Raw genomic sequence first — 21,854 nt, forward strand, 5'->3', positions numbered from 1 at the left:
AGCACAGCAGTAGATTGTTTGCCTTAGATGCAGAAGGATGGTGGTTCGAATCCCAGCATCCCATATGGTCCCCCAAGCCTGCAGGGAGTGATTTCTGAGTGTAGAGCTAGGAATAGCCCCTGAACACTGCTGGGTGTGACCCCCCAATATATATATATATATATATATGATTTAAATCAGTTTTATGTGCTCCTTTTGATACGACCACTGGAAGTTTTTATTTATTTAACTTTGGTTTTGGGGATACTCAGAGCTTACTCTAGTTTTGCACTTACCAATCTCCTGACAGGGGTTAGGAACAATATTGAGTGCTGGGACTCGAACCCAAAGTGATCACGTGTCTTACCTGGTGTATTATCACTCCAGTCTCTGGAGATGTTTGTTTGTTTGTTTTTGGGTCACACTTGGTGGTGCTTGGAGGTTATTCCTGGCTCTATGCTCAGAAATCACTCCTGGCAGGTTCCGGGGACCGTATTGGATGCCGGGATTCGAACCACCATTCATCCTGGAATGGCTGGGTGCAAGGCAAATGCCCTGTTTACACTGTGCTATCTCTCTCGCCCCACCCCTGGAAATTTCTCAGTGCCTGTGTTGTAAGATGGCACCCTGCTATTAATCCAAAACAAAGGCTTTTCACATCTTTCTCTTTTCTTTAAACCTACCCCTTTGATATGTAAAAGCCCACCTGGATCACTTGATCTCCCGGTGGGATTGGGACTGGGAGAATAAAGAAAAAAGTCAGTTTTCTTAATTAATAAACCAACTTATTAATCCCTCATGGCTACCTGCATCAGACCTGCCCGCCTGGGGGTGGAAATATGCGTGAGAAGTGATTTCACAACATGGGGATTTATTTTACAACTGTGTGACTTACATTTCTGATTTGCTTTGCATCCTTTAAAGTTTTTTTTTTTTTTTTTTTTTTTTTTTAAGATATTGCTCAGAAATATCCAAGAGACCATGTGGTCTCAGGGACCAAAACCTGGGACTCTTACATGAAAAGCTCCAGTCCTTTGAACTATCTCTCCAGCTCTGGGATAGCCCTGGTCTGAACTTCAAAGCTAAGCTGTCTGGGGCTGGAGAGATAGCACAGCACAGCCTTGCATGTGACCAACCCAGGAGGGACCTGGTTTGATTCCTGGCATCCCATATGGTCCCCCAGTCTGCCAGGGGCGATTTCTGAGTGCAGAGCCAGGTGTAATACCGACCACTGCTGGGTGTGGCCCAAAAACCAATCAACCAATATATATAAATACAGTTTTTATTCTTAAAAATAAAAAACAAAGCTAAGCTGTCTAACACAGGAGATAATAGCTGCTTTTGGATATTTAGTTTAAAAAAAAAAGACAATTTCAGGTGTTTAGGAGCTGCATGTGGCCAATTTTCACCCTGTTGGCCAATGTGGGTGGGGCACATCCCAGCATTGCTGAAACTTCTCAAGGACAGGCTGCTCTGGTCAGCGTGTTGCTGAGTGCTCATGGGCAGAGTGTGCTGCTAATCAGTGGGCTCTGAGGGAATATTCGGGATTCTGAGGGAAGCCAGGCAGTGCTCTTTGGAGCAATCACCACAGGGCCTTTGCATATCTTTACATGACCTGCGCAATCCCTACCCCTGCTTAGATCAGGCCTCCATGCTGGCCTTTTCTCTAAGATTACCTCAGCAGAGTTCTCCTGGAACCGCATGGTTTTATTTGAGGAGACGGGTGCTCCCCACCACAACCACTGACAGTGTTCCTTTATTGATTTATCTTGTCACTGAGGCCTAGGAGATGGAAACTCCTTGAGGGTAGGCACCGACCTGGTTCTGAATGAAGGCTTGAGGGCCCTCCGGGAGCAGGGCTCAGATCAGGAGAGACTCTGGGAGGTGCCAAAAGGGGGGGGGGGAACAGCTGCCAAGGGGCTCTCTCCTGAACCTGGTCCCTTTCCCTCAGGTTTTTTTGTTTTGTTTTGTTTTGGGGTCACACTCGGCAGTGCTCAGGGGTTCCTCCTGGCTCTATGCTCAGAAATCGCTCCTGGTAGGCTCGGGGGACCTTATGGAATTCCGGGATTCGAACCACCGTCCTTTTGCATGCAAGGCAAATGCTTTACCTCCTTGCTATCTCTCCGGCCCCTCCCCTCAGGTTTTGACTGGAGCCTGCATTTCAAATGGGAGCAGATCCCTGTGGATCAGAAGATGGCACGGAACGACCCCACCCAGCCTATTAGGTGAGTGCTCCTTTGGGCTCTGAGACATCCTTTGTTCTCTGGGTCAGGTGGGGGCTTTGCAGATGCTGGGGTGGTGGTGGTGGTATGTGTCTTTGATCATGGAGGCATTTGAGGGTGCAGAAATCAAAATCAGACTCTGGGCTAGGACCGGATGACAGAGACCAGGAGCTGACCAGGGCGTGCCCCAGGGACTCTGTGAGTGGGAGTTTCTGGGGCACAGATCTGGATCCCAGAGCATCTATGGGGCTCCCTTCTTCTTAAACTCATGTGTCACCTCTCTCCTTGCTCCCAGGACTCCTGTCATCGCTGGAGGCATCTTTGTGATTGATAAGTCCTGGTTTAACCACCTGGGGAAGTATGATGCCCTGATGGACATCTGGGGGGGAGAGAATTTTGGTAAGTCAGGAAATCAGAGTATTAACAGTTAAACCTTGACTGGCCTTTTTTTTTTTTCATTTTATTTTTCAGGGGAGGAGAAGGGGGGTTGGATACCACCTGGCAGTTCTCAAGCCTTACTCCTGGGTCTGCTCCCAGGGATCCTTGCTAGGGGAGCTCAGTGAACCATATGGGATGCTGGGATCAAACTTGGGTCAACTGTGTACAAGGCAAACACCCTACCTGCTGCTCTGAGGGGCTCGAATCCTAGCAACTCTAGTGGAGGATACTCTACATGAAAGGGAAGTGGGTGAACATGTACAGCAAAGGGATAATATTGAAGAAAATGAGAAATGAGAGACCACGGGGCTGGGCTGTGGCACTAGAAGTAAGATGTCTGCCTTGCCTGTGCTAGCCTTGGACGGACCGCGGTTCGATCCCCCAGTGTCCCATATGGTCCCCCAAGCCAGGAGCGACTTCTGAGCACATAGCCAGGAATAACCCTTGAGCGTTACCGGGTGTGGCCCAAAAACCAAAAAAAGAAAAAAGAAAGAAAGTAATGAGAGACCACACAAATGAATTGTGTAGGGACAACACATTTCTGGCAGATGTGTGACCCCATACTTCGTGTGTGGTCATCATTTCTCATTTATTCCACACTTTGTAGTCTGTGTACCCACTTTCCTCAAAGGGGATTCAAAAGAAGCCCTCTAATGCATTCGAACTCCAAGAGCCAATCCACGAGATTTGGCAAACCAAAGCTAGCCTGCAACATCTGGTACCCCATGTTGGGCACCAATTCCTGTGAGCAGCTTGTGCCCCAGCAACTCTAGTGGGGGGATACCCTTCACGAAAGGGAAGTGGGTGAATATGAACGGTGAAGGGATAATATTGAAGAAAATGAGAAATGAGAGACCACACAAATGAATTGTGTAGGGGCAACACATTTCTGGCAGACGTGTGACCCCATACTTCGTGTGTGGTCATCATTTTTTATTTATTTCACATTTTACCGTCCATGTACCCACTCTCCTCAAAGGGGACTCAAAAGAAGCCCTCTAATGCACTCGGACCCCAAGAGCCTGTCCATGAGATCTGGTGGACCAAAGGTAGCCTGCAACAACCTACTGCTCTCTCTCTCTTTCTCACTCGCTCCATATTTGCCATTTTAAACACTCGAGGAAGTGGTTACCTGGCAGGGGCACAGAGGAATGAATTCTGGGAGCCGCTGCTGCACACCCTGCCCTGCTGACCTCCTTTCATGTACTGGGGAACCTCTGGGCTTCCCTGTGAGGAAGAACTGGCAGGACCAGGCATTAAAAAACTAAAGGCTGGGGGCCGGAGAGATAGCATGGAGGTAAGGCGTTTGCCTTTCATGCAGGAGGTCATCGGTTCAAATCCCGGCGCCCCATATGGTCCCCCGTGCCTGCCAGGAGCAATTTCTGAGCCTGGAGCCAGGAATAACCCCTGAGCACTGCCGGGTATGACCCAAAAACCACAAAAAAACAAACAAACAAACAAACAAAAAAACTAAAGGCCTCTTCCATAACCACACCTTTTTTGCCTTTTCTCTTTTCTTTTTTAAAGGCTGTAACTGAGAAACAGCAGGATCAAGTCTCTAACCTCCATCAGGGTCTGAGGCAAGGGATCCTGGTGTGGGTGGAGGAAAGGTGAACCAAGGCATGATTTTAAGGAGGGTTTTGCTTCTTAAAAGAATTTCAAGGGGTAAAAAGAATTTCAGAGGCTGGAGGGATAGCGGGTAGAGCCTTGTACACAGCCAGCCCTAGTTCAAGCCCTTGCATCCCATATGGTCTCCCCAAAAGCCTACCAGTAGCGGTTTCTGAATGCAGAGTCAGGTGTAACCCCTGAGCGCCTCTGGGTGTGGCCCCCAAACAAAACAAAAACGAAAACAAAAAAGTACACCTGAAACAAAACACATGGACTTAACATTGCATATTTATTTCATCACTGAAAAAAAGTAAAACCTATGGGCCTCCTCTAATTTAGGCATGTGCCTACTCTCTCAGTCTTATTACAGGAAAGGAAAGGAAATGTCACACACACACACACACACACACACACACACACACACACATGAACCATGTGATATTGCAATCTGACTCAGTTTCCCATAGGAGTAAACAATCAATAATGCAACTTTCCTACCCTTTCTAGAAAATATAGCTTACATTTATTTTTCAAATACAAAATCCAGAGCCAGAGTGATAGCAGAGCTATAGGATGTTTATCTTGTATGAGGCCGACTCAGGACGGACCTGGGTTCTAAACTATGTATGGTCCCCTGAGCCTGCCAGAAGTGATTTCTAAGCACAGAGCCAGGAGTAACCCCTGAGCACCACCGTTGTGGCCCCAAAACAAAAACAAAAAAGAATTTCAAAGCAATGTCCAGGATTGACAATTGCTCTCAGACTTTGAGAGGCTGGGACCAGTTTATAGCTGGGAGGCTCCCAGGGCAGGTGGGGTTTGGCCTTGGATTTTATCTCTATCCCTGTGTTGTTCCACTCCACTGCAGAGTAGAGGGCTTTGGGGGGGTGGGGGGTATCCGATGTGCTAGTCCTGGGAGTCTTGGGGTGGGGGTGGGGATTCTTTTGGAACGTGGTCAGGCTGTGTTCCTTGGCTAAGGCAGATCTTGTCTGGTTCCTAAGTCACTCAGTGCAAAACTTTTCTCAAAAAAGACCTGGGGGCCAGAGAGAGAGTATAGTGGGTAGGGTGTTTGCCTTATACTCAGCCAACCCTGGTTCCATCCTCAGCACCACATGTGACCCTCCCTACTCCCTAAGGGCACTGCCAGGAGTGACCCTGAGCCCAGAGCTAGAAGTAAGTCCTGAGCACCTCTGGATATAACCACCAAATCAAACACCCCCCCCCCAAATGCTGAATAATGTAAGATAATGTAAATAATATAAAAAAGCAGCTAGCTAAACAAAGCATTTCATTATAAGTCTGCCGTTAACCGTTCGGGTGACCTTGGAGAGGTGATTTCACATCTTTGGGTTTCACAGTTCTTAGAAAAACACGGGGAGAATCACCCTGACTTCACATGACTGCTCTGCGAATTGGAATGGAATGAAGAGAGTGTAGCACGGAGCATGTGTTGATTAAATGGAAGGCAGTTGCCGCTATGTCGTTGACTTTGTTACTAATGACTGTATTTAATGCTCATGTGGAGAGTAAAGGCGGAGTGGGAAGCTGGTGAAAGTGGAACTGAACAGAGATTTGCTGTCCCAACTCAATCTCATGGCTGAGTTTGGCCAGGGCCACTTGCATGTAGAATGAGAGAAACACATTAACAACAGAGTCAACCCTATATCAAGGGCCAGATGCACCAAATGTCCACCCTGGCCCCTGGTCCACACCTGGAGGCTGCCTGGCATATATGGCTGGCCAGAAGCTCATTAGCCCTGCCAGTGCCCCTTCCCACTTGGCCAGTCACTGGCTAGGCCTTGACTGACCACAGCAAGGAAGAGTCTCAGGACATAATTGCGTCCCTGTGGGAGTGAGAAGAGGAAGCAAAGATGAGGCTTATGGGAAAACAATTTTATTTATAAAAATGAAAAGTGTCGGGGCCGGTGAGGTGGTGCTAGAGGTAAGGTGCCTGCCTTACAAGCGCTAGCCAAGGAAGGATCCCGGTTTGATACCCCGGCGTCCCATATGGTCCCCCCAAACCAGGGGAAATTTCTGAGTGCTTAGCCAAGAGTAACCCCTGAGCATCAAATGGGTGTGGCCAAAAAAAAAATGAAAAGTGCCTCTCAAAAAGGCTTTGGGGGGCGCTCCCAGTGGTGCTCAGGGACTACTTCTGGCTCTGCACTCAAGGGTCAGTTCTGGCAGTGTTTGGGGCACAATATGGGATGCCAGAGTTGAGCCCGGGTTGGTGTGTGTAAGGCAAATATTGACTATACTATTGTTCTGTCTCTGTATCTCTCTGTCTCTCTGTCTCCCTGTCTCTCTGTCTCTCTCTGTGTGTGTCTCTCTCCCCCAAAACTACACATGTTTTTGGGAGGAGGGGCCATACTTTGCAGCACTCAGGGGTTACTCCTGACTCTGCACTCAGAAATTACTCCTGACAGGCTAGGAGGACCTTGTGAGATGCTAGGGATCAAATCCAAATCTGTCCCAGATTGGCCACATGCAAGGCAAATGCCTATGGCTGTTCTATCACTCTGGCCTCCAAAAATACACATATCTTTAAAACAAACCCTCTGTGTTTCCCCCCTAAGATATAAAGGAGGTGTTTAATATCAGAGGGTGTCTAATTATAGAGTTAAAACGAAAGAAAGTGAGAAGTCAGACTTGTGAGGTTCCACCCGTGCCCTAAAGAGTGACAATTGATGGATAGAGGACAGAGCAGGGGGACAGAGCAGGGAACAGGACAGAGGACAGAAAGGACAGCTTGTGATGTCTCTTCTGGAAGGCCACATAGCCAATTCTTGCATTTCCTAACACCCCTGAGTGCCCACAGGCTGTGGCAAAAAATACTGGCTCAGTCCCCCCAGCATAAGGAAGTGGGGTACCAGCAGTTCAGAGGAAGCTCTAGGGCCAGTGGGAGAGCTGCCATGTCTCTAGCTCCATATGGACCAGCCTTTCTAGCAAGAGGCCAGACATGATGCTGGCTGCCATGCTGTTTGTTTCCTCTTCCTCTTCCTGCAATCTCATTGCACCTTGGGTGTCCCCCAGTAGTCTCTCAGGCCCCACGTGGGGAGTATTGTAGTGTGAGCGTGTGTCTGGAGGAATCTGTCGAATGTGTGAGGGTGGACGGTGTGTGGTGACTATGGAATGAGGGAATGACTGGAGCGTGTGTTTGGATTGTGGTTGTGTGAAGGGTATGTAGAGGGATATTTTACCATTTATGTCAGGAACCCCATCAGAGTGGGGCCTGATGTTGCCCTTGTCTCCCCAGAACTCTCCTTCAGGGTGTGGATGTGCGGTGGGAGCCTGGAGATCCTGCCCTGCAGCCGGGTGGGCCATGTCTTCAGGAAGCGGCATCCCTACAACTTCCCTGAGGGGAACGCTCTGACCTACATCAGGTGGGTGTCAGTGCAGGAGCTCCCACCCTGCTGGCCTTGCCTTACGGATCTAACTCCTCAGACTTCAGCTCCTGGCAGGGTTGGGTGACACTGTTGGGGGGCTGCCTCAGGCCGCTCTTGCCTCCACTTGGTCCTTAAGACTGAGAAATGGGCCATGTGAGCTGGCACTGCCCCTCTCAGTCATGGGTGCTTTATCCTGACCTGATTGTTCAGATCTACTTACCCTCAGCTTCAGGCCCAGCAGGCAGCAACAAGGCCCCTGGGAGCCCACTTGGAGCCTTCCTATCCCAAGGGGGGCAGTGAGGGTGGGGAGACTGCACTATACGCCCCCTCTTCAAGTTGTGCCTGGTCCAGGCAGATTCGTGGACCCCTCTTTTGGAGGAACCTGATATTCCTAGAGGCTCCCCGTGCATTTGTGTTTGTGTTTCCAGATAAAGGAGGTCTTATTGTGTGTTTTCTCTGCTGCACGCTTTGCGGCTGCTTCTATTAAAGTCTAGAAATCCTGTGACATACCTAACTACGAGTTCCAGGCTGCCTAGTACCATATTGTGAGGGGAAAGGTCATTCATTGTCCATCTACTGATGGCCTTGAGGTTGATACCAAGATTTTATTAAACATATTTTTATTTGTTTTATATGATAGAATGTTATTATATTTGTTAAATATATTTTTAAACATAATAAAATAACATTTTATTAAACATACATTTTTATATATGTTTTTTTTTTTTTTTTACCCACACACATGTTTTTTTTCTTTTAAGTTCCATATTAGGGATTGAACCCAGCTCTACCATGTGTAGGCTGTGCTCTGCAAATGAGCCTTGTTCCTCTCCAGGATGTTTTCGTCGAATAGGTTCCTCTGAATAAGGTGCCTGAGAGCAGCCTATAACTGTAGGGATGATGGGGCTGAGATTGCTCTCCAGCAAGATTGCACTCACTGGCTCCAGCCTAGACATTGTGTTTTCTCCCTCCTCTGTTCTGAACAGAGCTGAACTGGATTCTGACCCTGATTCGGTCACCTCTTGGGTGACCCTCAGAGGCAACATCTTGTCCTTCTAGGAACACCAAGCGAACTGCAGAGGTGTGGATGGATGAATACAAGCAGTATTACTACGAGGCCCGGCCGTCAGCCATTGGAAAGGCCTTTGGCAGGTGGGTCCTTTCAGCAGCCAGATTGTTCCTTTGCTCCAAGGTTGCAGGAACCTCAGTCAAGTGCAAAATGCCTGGACCTTAAGGAAATGCCTGGTCAGCTTAGCACCAGGCTTCATCTTGCTAGGCATGCAGTGTGGAGAAAAGACTGGGTCCTGGAGGGGCAGGATACCTCCTCCCCCCAAGGAGAAGGAACCAGAGAGGACTCAGGTGAAAAGAGAGACTCACCAACTGTCTGTAGGAGAGGAATGTGTGTGGGCTTACAGAGGACAGGCTGTGTGCAGAAAATCCCTGGGGTTTACCTCCACCCCCAGTCCTTCAAATCTGTCTGAGATCTCTTAGTTTTTTTCTCTTAGATTGTTTCCATCCTGGGCTATTGTAACTGCAGCTTGGTTAAGCATTTTTAAGATGCAGATAGGTTGTGAAATCAATTCAGTGGGTCGTGATTAGCATTAAAAGAGAGAGGGAGAAAGACGGGGAGTGAGAAGACTTCAGTACAGAAAGGAACAGAAACTCACAATTGATTATCATGGAGGGTAAGTATTGTGGGGACCCACATCAGTTACATGTGCTTCTGCCCACGTATGTGTATGGGCCTACCTATGCATGATAGAAGCTGTGGGTTTTTTTGTTTGTTTGTTTGTTCGTTTGTTTGCTATTTGGTTTTGGTTTTTGGGTCACACCCAGCAACACTCAGGGGTTAACTCCTGACTCTACACTCAGAAATCACTCCTGGGGCCGGAGAGATGGCATGGAGGTAAGGCCTTTGCCTTTCAATGCAGAAGGTCATTAGTTGGAATCCCGGCATCCCATATGGTCCCCTGGGCCTGCCAGGAGCGATTTCTGAGCGTGGAGCCAGGAGTGACAGCTGAGCACTGCTGGGTGTGACCCAAAACCAAAAAAAAAAAAAAAAAAAAAGAATGGAAAGAAATCACTCCTGGCAGGCTCGGGGAACCATATGGGATACCGGGATTCAAACCACCATCCTTCTGCATGCAAGGCAAACACATTACCTCCATGCTATCTCTCAGGCCCTGGAAGCTGTGTTTTTATTTTAATTTTTTTGCTTATGGATGGAAGTGACTAATTTGGGAAAAGCCTGTTTTCTGCCTCAGAGAGCCAAGGCATTTTTTGTTTGTTTGTTTTTGTTATTTATTAATATTTATTAATATTTAAGTACCATGATTTTTAAAAACAATATATATATATTTTTTTGGTTTTTGGGCCACACCCGGCGGTACTCAGGGGTTACTCCTGGCTGTCTGCTCAGAAATAGCACCTGGCACGCACGGGGGGACCATATGGGACACCGGGATTCGAACCAACCACCTTTGGTCCTGGATCGGCTGCTTGCAAGGCAAACGCCGCTGTGCTATTTCTCCGGCCCCCAAAACAATATTATTTTTATTTCAGCACCATGATTACAAACATGTTTGTAGGTGGGTTTCAGTTATAAAAAAAGAATACCACCCTTCACCAGTGCAACATTCCCACCACCAATGCCCTCCATTTTCCTCCTCCCTCACCCCCTGCCTGTATTTGAGATAGGCATACTACTTCTCTCACTCACTACCATTGTCATGATAGTTGTCAGTGTAATTATTTCTCTAACTGCACTCACCACTCTATGGTAAGCTTGATATCGAGGGCTGGTCCTTCCAGCCCTCATCTCTATTGTCTCTGGGTATTATTACAATAATGTCTTTGATTTTTTTTCTTAAAACCCATAGAGGAGTGAGACTATTCTGCATTTATCTCTCTCCCTCTGACTCATTTCACTCAGCATAATAGTTTCCATGTCCATTCATGTATAGGAAAATTTTATGACTTCACAATATTATGACGCCTGCATAATATTCCATTGTGTATATGTACCACAGTTTCTTTAGTCATTCATCTGTTGAAGGGCATCTGGGTGGTTTCCAGATTCTGGCTATTGTAAATAGCAATGATTATAGGTGTAAGCACCGTGACTATAAGCATGTTTGTAGTTGGGTTTCAGTCAAAAAAAAGTACACCTCCTTTCACCAGGGCAACCTTTTCACCACCAATGCCCCCACCTCCCTCCTTCCCCCACCACCTGCCTTCTTGGAGACAGACATTCTATTTCTCTCACTCACTACCATTGTCATGATAGTTGTTGGTGTAGTTATTTCTCTAACTGCACTCACCAATTTTTGTGGTAAGCTTCATATCATGTGCTGGTCCTTCCAGCCCTCATCTCTATGTGTTGGTTTCTTAAGGTTGTAGTCAGAAAAGCTTGAACACAGTATTTGTGATCATTCCTCTGTTTACATCCTCTCTCTATTTGTATTGGCCACTTAAAAGTTTTTAGCAAAAGGGTCTAGAGCAATAGCACAGCACATAGGGCTGCAGTCCTTGCATTTAGCTGACCCAGGTTTGATACCCAGCATCCCTTAGAACTCCCTGAGACCACTAGGAGTTGATTTCTTGAGGGCAGAGCTAGGAGCCTAGGAGTTACCCCTGTGTGCAGCTAGGTATGGCCCCAAAACCAAAACAACATTATAGGCCAGGGAGATGGTTCAATGAATTGCAGTGCATGTTTTGTTTGCTAGAGGGCTGGGATTGTCTCTCTTACCATATGATTCCCCCAAGTTCTGCTAGGACTAGCCCCCAAGCACTGCCTTGTGGTATATGGGCTGAAAACCATAAATTAAAAATTTAAAAATTGGTGGGGGGAGTCAGGACTGAGGATTGCAACCAGATTATCAGATTGGCTGTGTGCAAGGCAAGTGCTTATCCCCTATACTATTCTCCAGTTCCCCCTAGAAAAAAAATTTAAATCTGTAATTCTTTTCTTTTTTTTTTTTTTTGATTTTTTTTTATTATTTTAATTATGACAACAAAGATGCAAAGAAAGAGGACAGGGTAAAGTTACAGTGGAAGCCCAATCACCCATAAACAGAATTCTCGGTAGTCCCATCGATGATATCCCAGCCTTGAACTTTCAGCCAAAGAACGTTAAGAAAAACAAAACTGAACCCATGTATAATACAATTACTTTGTCCCTCAAATCCCCAGTTGTAGTACATACTATTTCTTAGCAGCACACAATATAATATAAAGACATTAGACTTATGTAACTCCTTAAACATTGAGGGAAAAGTACATTTCTCTAGTTCCATGCACATGCTTGCTAGTTTAAGTTAGCCTCAAAAGTTTTAGTGGGTTGTTTTTCTTAAGGATTGGAGTCAAGGGAACATAGTAAAAAACGGTATTAAAGTGGCATTTGTTTGCATAGGCCCACCAAAACATAAGGGATATGAAAAGGCAAATTATGGTCTAAATACAAGGAGACCCTACCCCTGAAGTTTTCTGGCACAGGACTGACTCTAGGCTCCAGGCACACTAGTATGTCCAATTCAAGTCATCCTCTGTAGTGGCAATACACCTCCATTCCTCACTTAGTCTCTGTTGTTGTTGGTATCATGCTTCTATATTAAAGATCCTGGAGTCTGCATATCCCATATTGTAGTCAGGATGGTGCTGAGCATCCTCTCATTTCACCTCACACTTATGGGGCAATAGAGAGAACCATGTCCTGTAGAGCAGGTCATTGTTGTTGTCAAGTCTTCTCAGTGTAAACGGAAGTCTCTTTTTAGGAGTTCGATGTCAGACCCTTGGTAGAGTCTTTCCTGGTAGAGGACTGCTTCCAGCTGTTGCTATAAAAGACCTTGGATGTTTTGTAGATAGCTTGCCTGGTTCCGGCGTGAATGGAGGATGCCCATTCTTCTGAGGCCTGTGCCAGGTCATTATATCAATGTTCATGGTGTAAGGTACATTGTACTGAGATTTATTAGATAAGAACTTATCTGTATGTATGGTGTTTTCCCATTTTAATGTGTCTATGCAAACAAGGATCAATGCCATGAAGCGTTATTGGTGCATCTGGAGGCAATGGGAACAAGACCAGCAATTTCCATGACAGAGTTCAATCATAGGCATTAAACTGAGGGACAGTTCCACCAACAATCCTTACTGAACAAATTACAAAGAAAAGACAAGATGAAAAGTGGATAGAAACATCATAGTAGAAGAATATAGAAGAATATATAGAGAGTTACATCAGTTAAAGAAAATACCCATAAAATATTCAAAAGATATATGTGTTCAATATGTGTTCAATTTCTGTCCTTCTAAGTAGTTCTGGGATTTGTTAGATCTACTGTATGTCTTTGGTCAGAGAATAGAACTGTGTGTTACTGAAGATAAGAAGAGTAAATCTGGGATACTAATGGTTGGTTGTGCAAAATGTAGACTGGTATGAAATTGCCAGTGACAGCCTGAGTATAGCTGACCAGCTATCTGCCACCCCCCAGATCAATCTCCACCCCCTTAGCCAACCTCTGTAGCCAGCCTAGGAGTGGGGAAAACCCAGGGTGCCCCATCAGCTCCTCCCAGAAACCCACCTGGAGATCCGGAGGAAAGGGGGAGAGGGGGGTCGGGTGACCCATGTCCGAGCCCCCCTACCCTAAGCCGGGCCAAGAGGCCGCTGGCACATGCGGAGGCTTGCCAGCTGCCCGCCCGTGCTGGCCAAAAATCCTGCTCCAGGAAGGGAGAGAAACCCTCCCAAGCCCGAAGGACAGGGATTTATGTAATTATTTTCTAAAGAGGATAGCCCTAAATATTTTAGTGGGGAGCAGGCACTACAGCAGACCTCTTCATGCTGGGCTTCTAAGTTCCCTTAATTTTTTTCAATACTTTTATTTGGCTTGGGGGCCACATCTGGTGTTGCTCAGAGGTTACTCCTGGCTCTGCCCTCAGGAATTACTCTTGGCTGTCTCAAGGGACCATATGGAATGCTGGGGCTAGAACCCAGATTAGCCACATGCAAGGCAAATGCCCTACCTGCTGTACTATCACTCCAGCCCCCTAATTCTTCTTTTTTCTTTTGATTTTCACAAAAGCCTTCTGAGGTAGGTGGTCATGTCCCCCACCTACTAGAGAAGAAATAGAAGTTTCAAGTCTAGTGGTCAGGGGCCATAAGCAGCCTTGTGTGCATGAGGTTGCTAAGGAGATTGAGCTGTAGCTCCCACAGATACGACAGCCAGTTCTTATTTGCCAGAAATCCTGGAAGAGGGGCTGGAGTGATAACACAGCGGTAGGGCATTTGCCTTACACACAGCTGACCCCGGACAAACCCAGATTCGATCCCTGACATTCCATGTGGTCCCTGAAAACCTGCCAGGAGTGATTTCTGAATGCAGAGCCAGGAGTAACCCCTGAGCGATGCCAGGTGTGACCCCAAACCAAAAACAAAACAAACAAATCCTGGAAGAGGTTTTTTTTTGTTTTCAGTTTGGCTTGGGCGCTACTACTCCTCACTATGTGTTTGAGGGTCACTTCCGGTGATTACTCTGGGGATCATATGGTATTGGAGACTGAACCCAGTCTTCCCACATGCAAACCAAAGCTTGTGTAGAACCTACCAAGTTGTCTCCAGCCCCTGAAGGAGGTTGGAAGCCTGTTAAACTTCACTGCAGTAAAGGAAAACATGAGCTTCCTTTGAGACCCATTCTCTGTGGAAGTCAGGATGAGGGGGTGGGAGTGGGAGACAAATTGGGGTTTGGAGAGTGAAAAGCCCAGAGCATTGCCTGGTCCCTGGGGCTCACTGCCCCCAAATAGCTGACCTCAGCTTGGAACAGGAAGCTGAGGAGAGGAATGAGGAGATCTCAAGAGCTGGTGTGAATTTAAAGTCAGAGTGGTGTATGGCAGGTGGCCCACCGAGATTAGCAGGAAAGGGGTGCTAGAGAGGAGGACCAGCATTCCTGGCCTGGGAAAGAGGGTTCTGTCATCCTTGTGAGGGCTTTGGTCTGCACCCCTGCCTAAATTGTCTTCTCCTTCAGTGTGGCCACACGGATCGAGCATCGGAAGAAGTTGAACTGCAAATCCTTCCGCTGGTACCTAGAAAATGTCTACCCAGAGCTCATGTGAGTTGTATATGAGGGCATGAGGGAATGGTGGGAGGCAGCTGCTTGAGGGAAACCCCCATCCTGAGAGCTCCTGGGGACAAGATCTCTAGCTGTCCATGGTCATCTTTCTGGGAAGATTGTTGTCAGCAGGAGTTGAAAGGGAGCTGGGAAGGAAACCAAATTTGTTTGTTGGTTTAGAGGCCACACCAGCAGTACTTGGGGCTAATCCCAGTTCTGTGCTCAGGGGTCTGCAGTGCTTGGGAGATCTGTGTGCTGCTGGGGACCCTGCATGCAGAGCACACACTCACCCATTTGCATTTTCCCTGACTGAATTTCTAACCACCTGAGCTTTTGAGCCCAGAAATGGAGGGGGCTCCCCTGGGAAAACAGTGGCTGTGTTGTATCAGCAAAGTCAGGGCCATGTTCATCCCTGAGGTCCTGTCCTCTCCCTTGTGGGGAGTCCTCCTAAGGAAATAAGCAGCTCAAGCCAAAAGCAGTTGACAGCGAGATATTCGTTGTAGCTCCTTCCTTTCGGCTGTGAAAACAAACAACCAAACCGCCAACTAACTTGCAGTAGGGACTGGGCTTAGCAATTCTCATTATGTCCGGTGCTAAGCAAATATTATGGATCCATTAATATTATAATCATAAAACCTATGAAAGAACATGGGGGAATGTTTGCTGTAGCAAAGGAGGATGCAGATATACATTTGCACCTGGGAAGCCCAGATCAATCCTTGACATGTCTTCGTTCCTCCCCTCCACACGGCCAGAAGAGATCCAACCCCTTTTTGGTGTCTTGCCAACCACACTTCTTATTTCCTCATCTCCTTTGGGACCAAATACTTTTTCCCAGGGGGGCTGCCCGGGACTCAACATTGGCAGCCTTCCCTGGTCCCCAGCTTCCTTCCTCCGTCTACCTCCTCATCCATCACCCAGAATAGCAGAACAGTTTCACTGCAGACAGGAGACTGAGAACACTAAAGCAATATGGAAGTAGCCAGTTCAGTCAGTTGCTTTCTCTATGCTCGGAGGCTTCCCTGTTTCATTCATTGCTTTATCCCCAGCACCCATGGGCAGGCAATAAATATTTCTGACCAAATGAACTACATAGTCAATAGACCTCAGTAATCAACTGCAAAATCTGCTTTCTCCCTTCTGTAGCTGTCCACTCGGGGGACAGGCCGTGTCTCTGCTGCCTGCTTTCTCCAAGACTGCTTAGTTGGCTTTCTGGAACACTCCACCCCTCAGAGCTTCCATGTCCTCGAAGGAAGCAAAGCTTTGTTTGTCCTTAGAGGACAGATTTCAGTTTTGGAAAACAGCCACAGTTAGGTTTTTGCCAAGACCAGTGAACAAGCTAACTGATTAACCCAGATAATACCACCCTGGCTCCAAACACAGCACGACAAGATGAAAACAAGAATAAAGGGACTCCGGGAGCCATTGTCAAGGGATTGCAAGCAGTTGCATCATGGCAGCAGCTTAGAAGAGTGTTCGCTGCCTGATTACCCACTCTTAGGTGACAGTCATGAAGTGAAGAACTTGCAAAGTGTCAAAAAGAAACAACTTCCTAAAATGATCACTTTTAAGAGGGCAGTTCCCTCAAATGTGTCTTTTTGGGGCCACATCTACCCATTCTTAGGGCTTATTCCCAGCAAAGGGCTGAAGCTCTCCCAGCATTACCCAGGAATAATCCTCACTAGGGATTAAAACCAGGGCTCTTGCATGCAAAGTATGGATTCAGATCTTTGAGCCATCTCCCTGACCCATCAAATCTGTTGTTTCTGAAGGGAAAAAAAATGCCTTTTGTTGTTGTTGTTGTTTTTAAGTATCAAGTTTCATATGGCTTTCAGGTGGAGTCATAGAACTGTCACCCTCTGCCAGGAGCTGGGAAGCCTGGGAAATCACCGTTCTTTTCTTTTCTTAGCCCCCCTCCCCACACAGTGTCCTGGGCTATTCTCTGAGTTCTAAGAGGAAGAAGAATTAACACCCCTTGGGACCCATCACAAGGAAGAGAGCAGATAGAACCCATGAGTGATTCTCTCTTCTATTTCTCCTTTATTCCCCCTCTAGCCATTTCTTCAAGCTCTGAAAGAGCAGGAGTAACCCGGGTTTGGGGTAGAAAGGAGAACTTTAGGCTCAAGTGGCACCAACCTTTTTCCAAATAGGGGTTTCTATTACTTGGTCCATTACTTTCTCTGTGCTAGAGAAAGTCAGAAGGCTGAAGAAAAAGCCTTTTACTTTCCCGAGTTTTTGTGCAATCCCGCCACAATTCTGCTCTTTCTCCAGACCAGAATTCTGCAGCAGACCTCAGCAGTTGCTAAATGTTTGCCTTTTATCGGGATGGTCAGGAATAGCTGTGCAAATGCTCACTGAACGAGCACACCATATTTTTGAGAGTGCTAGATGGTAAATTATTATCACCACAATTCCTGGCCTATGGAAGTAAACAGCTTCTTCTGACAAAAGCCTATGAGTATGTCTTGATCTTTTTCTAACAGAGGGAAGTCTAGTATCTTGAAAGATTTTGCTTACTTTTGCTTACTTCAGTAGGGGCCCAATATAAACTAGTGGCAGCCAACTTGGAGGAGACCCAGAGAGGAGGAAGCTAACTGCAGACTCAATAAAGTTGTGGGCAAACAGGACAGTACAGCTTTGCTCTGGCAGGGAGCTGAGAGATGGGTGTCCCTGACTACTACCCCACACAGCCCCAAGCTGCTGCTACAAAGACACCTCAAGATCTACAGCTGGTCTTGAGGTTTTACTGCCCAAACCCAGAACCTCCGCTGTATGCCACCTGTTTGCAGATCTGAACCAGGTGTTGTGGCCTCACGCTGGCACTTCCCGCCTCCTCCTGGGAGCTTTGCATATCTCCATTGGCAACCGGGAGGAGGAAGTGGAAGAGAGTAGGAGTGTCTGGAACAGTTCTTGGTCTGGGTTTCTTAGGAAGCTCCAGCTGGCATCTTGTCTCCATCTGTATGGGTGGAAACGGAACACATTGTCCTTCATGGGGATGGAGCCGGGGGTGGAGCTTCCCTCCCAACACCACCCTTGCACCCGTCCAGGATTGCAAACCTCAATCCCACAGTGATGGGCTGGGGAAAACCAAAGACAAAAAAATAATTACACGAGTGGGGATGAGACAGCAGGGAGAAGAAGCGAGTCTGGCGAATGAAGTCACGGATGCTCACGCAAGTGTGAGTTGTCCCTGAGGACTCTGCCACGCTCCTGCTCTCCTGTGTGGCTGGATCTTTGATTTTCTTTTGCTTTTAAGACGAACTGGAATCAGAAGGTTTTGTGCAGCCTTGAAATTTTCACATCTTCAAAACATTGACTCATTTAGTGCCATGACAACCCATCCATTGCAGGTCAGACAGAACCAGTTCAGGGCCAGGCTTCACTTAGGAGGCCAGAAGTAGTTTGTGCCTTCTGTTCTAGAACTGAACAGCCTCTCAAGGATGGGTCTAGAGGGGCTTGCACTGCTGCCAGGAGCAGGGGAGAGAGAGTGAGCGTGTCTGCCAAAGGCTTTGAGAGGGCAAGTTGGTTCTGGGGTTTCCAGATAAGACTGAGGAGGAAAAACTTGGCTTGGTGACACTATGACAGGACTATCCACTCCAAAGTTTATGATGCTCCCAGCTACCACTCTGCACACTATTCTCTTCCTAACAGGCAACAGGAAACAAATAATATTATAGACAGGGGCCAGAGAGATAGCACAGGAATTAAGGTTAATGCCTTGTATGAAGTTGATCCCCATTGGGATACTCAGTCCTGATTGGTCAAGAATTGCCAGGAGGGGCCTTGAAGTCTTTTTAATTCTGCTGGGAACCCTCTCACACACACTCCCAAAATAGATTATGTATTTGTTCATGAAGCCGAAGCAATAGCACAGTGCGTAGGGTGTTTGCCTTGCACACAGCCAACCTGGGTTTGATCTCCGGCATCCCATATGGTTTGTCGAGTCAGCCATGAACAATTTCTCAGTGCAGAGTCAGGAGTAACCCCTGAGCAGCTAAAAGGTACTTGTTCAGCCTCTAAACCCTCTTGTTCCATACCTGTGGAACATAGTGTGGTATTTGGCATTCTCCTGGGTTTGAAACAGTGTGTCCGTGTCAGTGTTTGTGTGTATAAGTATGTTTTCCCATGCATATGAAGTATTCTGACAATCCAATATTTTGAAATATGCCTATTTAACTCACAGCTTGTTGTGACTACTCTCCCACACCACCAGATATTTTCTTAGAGCTGTGCTTAATGACTAAATAGTTTCCCATGCCACAGATGGATCGGACTGTGAGAATCAACCCATTCTCCATATTTAGATATTAGGGATTTCCAATGTGTCGGTGTATAAGGGACCAAACTGAGCTGATTATCTCCTCAATTAAATTTCTTCTTGCAACTGTACTTATTGCTTGGTATTCTAGGTTCCTTGAAGTGAGGTTGTTTGGATAAGGGGGTGCACCTTTTCAGGGCTTTGCTACAATGCCCATTGGAAAAATTGGGTCAGTTTATGATGAAACAATAGAACCCCAAACCTTTGCCAAGTAAATATTGTCATTTAAAATTTAAAGCACATAGAGGGCTGGAGCGATAGCACTGTGGTAAGGCATTTGCCTTGCACGTGGCCGACCTGGATGACCAGGTTCAATCCCCAACATCCCATATGGCCCCTGAGCCTGACAGGAGTGATCTCTGAGCACAGAGTTAGGAGTAATCCCTCAGTGTCACCAGGTGTGGCCCTAAACTCCCCCAAATAAATAAATAAATAAATAAATAAATAAATAAAATTTAAATCATAAAGGCCAGAGAGAGAACAGCAGGTAAGGCACTTGTTACCTATTCACCACCCCCATCTAGGCCTGCCCACCCCCTCCCACCCCAGTGTTTAGTCCTGGAGAACTCAGTGCCCCTAGGGGGCTTCCTGGAGTAGAGGGTGTGAGAATTCACCCAGGGCAGGGACAAACCTAACTCTGTTTTTCTTCTCAGCATCCCCAGGAAGGAAGTGATCCCCAACATCCTTAAGCAGGGGGTGGATTGCTTAGAATTTCAAGGTGGCACAGAGGGCAACTTCCTGCTTGGAATGGGGACCTGCTCTGGTTCTTCCAAGAACCCCCCAGCACACCAGGTAAGTGATTCAGGACCTCAGAGAACAGAATTTGTATAGGAGTGGGCGTGAGAGTTGGGGTGTGGGGTGGGCCTTTTCTGCACAGTCTCACCCTCTCTCTGCCTGCACACTCCACACCATCCATGTTCCCAGGGACCCTGCCTAGGCCCATCACATGCAAATGCTTGGATGACTCCTGCCACGTTCCATCCCCATCCCAGCCTATCACACCAGACCTTGGCTGCACTCCACCCTGCCGTCCCCTGGTAGGGAGAACAGTGGGCTGAACAGTGCCCATTTCCCTCATGGACCATGGCTGAGGGGCTGAGAACATGTTAAGACATGGGCCTTCTGGGTACCCATTCATGGGGATCACGCATGTGACCCACTGCACTTATAGCCAAACAAGATCAGGTCATGGGGCTTCTGAAGACCCCACTCTCCTGGCTGCTGTGATCCACCCTTCCTTTACTCTCCATTGGCTTTCTGTTTGTTTGTTTTGTTTTGGGGCCACACCCTGTGACGCTCAGGGGTTACTCCTGGCTATGCGCTTAAAAATCGCTCCTGGCTTGAGGGACTGTATGGGATTTGGGGGATCGAACCACGGTCCATTCTAGGTCAGCAATGTGCAAGGCAAATGCCCTACTGCTGCACCACTGCTCCAGCCCCTCCATTAGCTTTTGATGAGCTCCATGAAACAGCCCCTGGCCCCAGCCCCACCAAGCTTTTATGCTCAAAAATTTCAGAGCAAATAAATGTCCAGTTAAGTCCATAACCCTGCTCATATTTTTTCTTCCAAGTTTCATTATAACACCATGAGTCACCAAGTTGTTTATAATACAGTTGTTTCAGGCATTCAATGTTCAAACACCCATCCTACCTACCACCAGGGTAATCTTCCCTCCACCTGTGTCCCCACCACCATAGCCTGCCTCAATGCAGGAACAGATTTACTTCAGATTGCTTGTTACAACATAAAAGCAACTGGAATGAACAAAACTTAGATCAACAGATTAATACAAAATGTCTCTTCTATTGCTCCCTGGTGTTAAGAAAGTCAGTGTCTAAATTACTATTTAGGCCCACCAAGCTTGGTGGTGTAACTTTCCCACCAGATTTTCTTTGATACTACTGGGCTGATGCCACATCTCAATATCTTTTTTATCACATTCTTTTCATTGTCGTTGTTGTTTTGGGGCCACATTTGATAGCACTCAGGGGTTACTCTTGGCTCTACATCAGAAATTGCCCCTGGCAGGCTCGGGGGATCATATGGGATGCCGGGAATCAAACCATCATCTGTTCGAATCAGCTGCATGCAAAGCAAATGCCCTACTGCTGGGCTGTCTCTCCGATCCCTTTTATCACATTCTTGATAGAAATTCTGCCCCGCAGCCGCCTCCTTGAACTGTCACTGTGTCTGTCTGTCTGTCTATCTATCTGTCTGTCTCTGAGCCTGATGATTCACCCTCCTGGCCCCTGTCCTGTAGGCGTGGCTATTCAACGAGCATATCATCCAGCAGCAAGGCAAGTGCCTCACGACCGCCTCCCTCGACCAGGCTGCTCCAGTCATGCTGCAGATGTGCGATCCAAAGGAAAGCAAACAGGTGAGCATCCTGGGAGCACTGCAGGAGGTTGGGCACTTGCACTGAGGGTCAGATAAGCCCAGTAGTGAGGCTTCTCGCAACCCTGAGTCATGTCTGGTCATGTCATCAGTGGGCCTGCGAGCTTCATGAGGATAGGGATTGCCAGTGTCTATGTGCTGGTGGCAGCACTTCTAACAGCACAGTCAAAGCCACAAGAGCCTTAGCATTTGAGCTCAGGGCATTCCCCTTGGGATTGTGGCTGAGATCTTTGCCTGCTTCAGAAGCCCGAAAGCTGAGCCCAGCTTAATGTCATAGGTGTGTGTCTGAGCTTCGTGTGTGGGAGCTCCAGGTTCGATCCCCAACACCACAGGGTTCTCCTTGTACTACCAGGAGGAACTCCTGAGCACCAAGCTAGATGTAGCCCCTGCATACCATTGAGTGTGGCCCCCAAA

General features: G+C 47.3%; 1 protein-coding gene across 1 annotated transcript in view; it reads left to right on the plus strand.

Annotated features, from left to right (window-relative positions):
• The window catches only part of GALNT16 (polypeptide N-acetylgalactosaminyltransferase 16), a 110,245-nt gene that overhangs the window by 81,852 nt on the left and 6,539 nt on the right, over positions 1-21,854 (plus strand). Inside the window, exons 8-14 of the mRNA XM_049770384.1 lie at positions 2,120-2,204; positions 2,497-2,600; positions 7,498-7,624; positions 8,687-8,779; positions 14,644-14,727; positions 19,699-19,837; positions 21,307-21,423. Of these exons, the coding sequence (XP_049626341.1) occupies positions 2,120-2,204; positions 2,497-2,600; positions 7,498-7,624; positions 8,687-8,779; positions 14,644-14,727; positions 19,699-19,837; positions 21,307-21,423 (749 nt within the window). The remainder of the gene's footprint in view (positions 1-2,119; positions 2,205-2,496; positions 2,601-7,497; positions 7,625-8,686; positions 8,780-14,643; positions 14,728-19,698; positions 19,838-21,306; positions 21,424-21,854) is intronic.

Source organism: Suncus etruscus, chromosome 3 (assembly GCF_024139225.1).
Source record: "Suncus etruscus isolate mSunEtr1 chromosome 3, mSunEtr1.pri.cur, whole genome shotgun sequence".
In the NCBI taxonomy this organism is placed as follows: Eukaryota; Metazoa; Chordata; class Mammalia; order Eulipotyphla; family Soricidae; genus Suncus; species Suncus etruscus.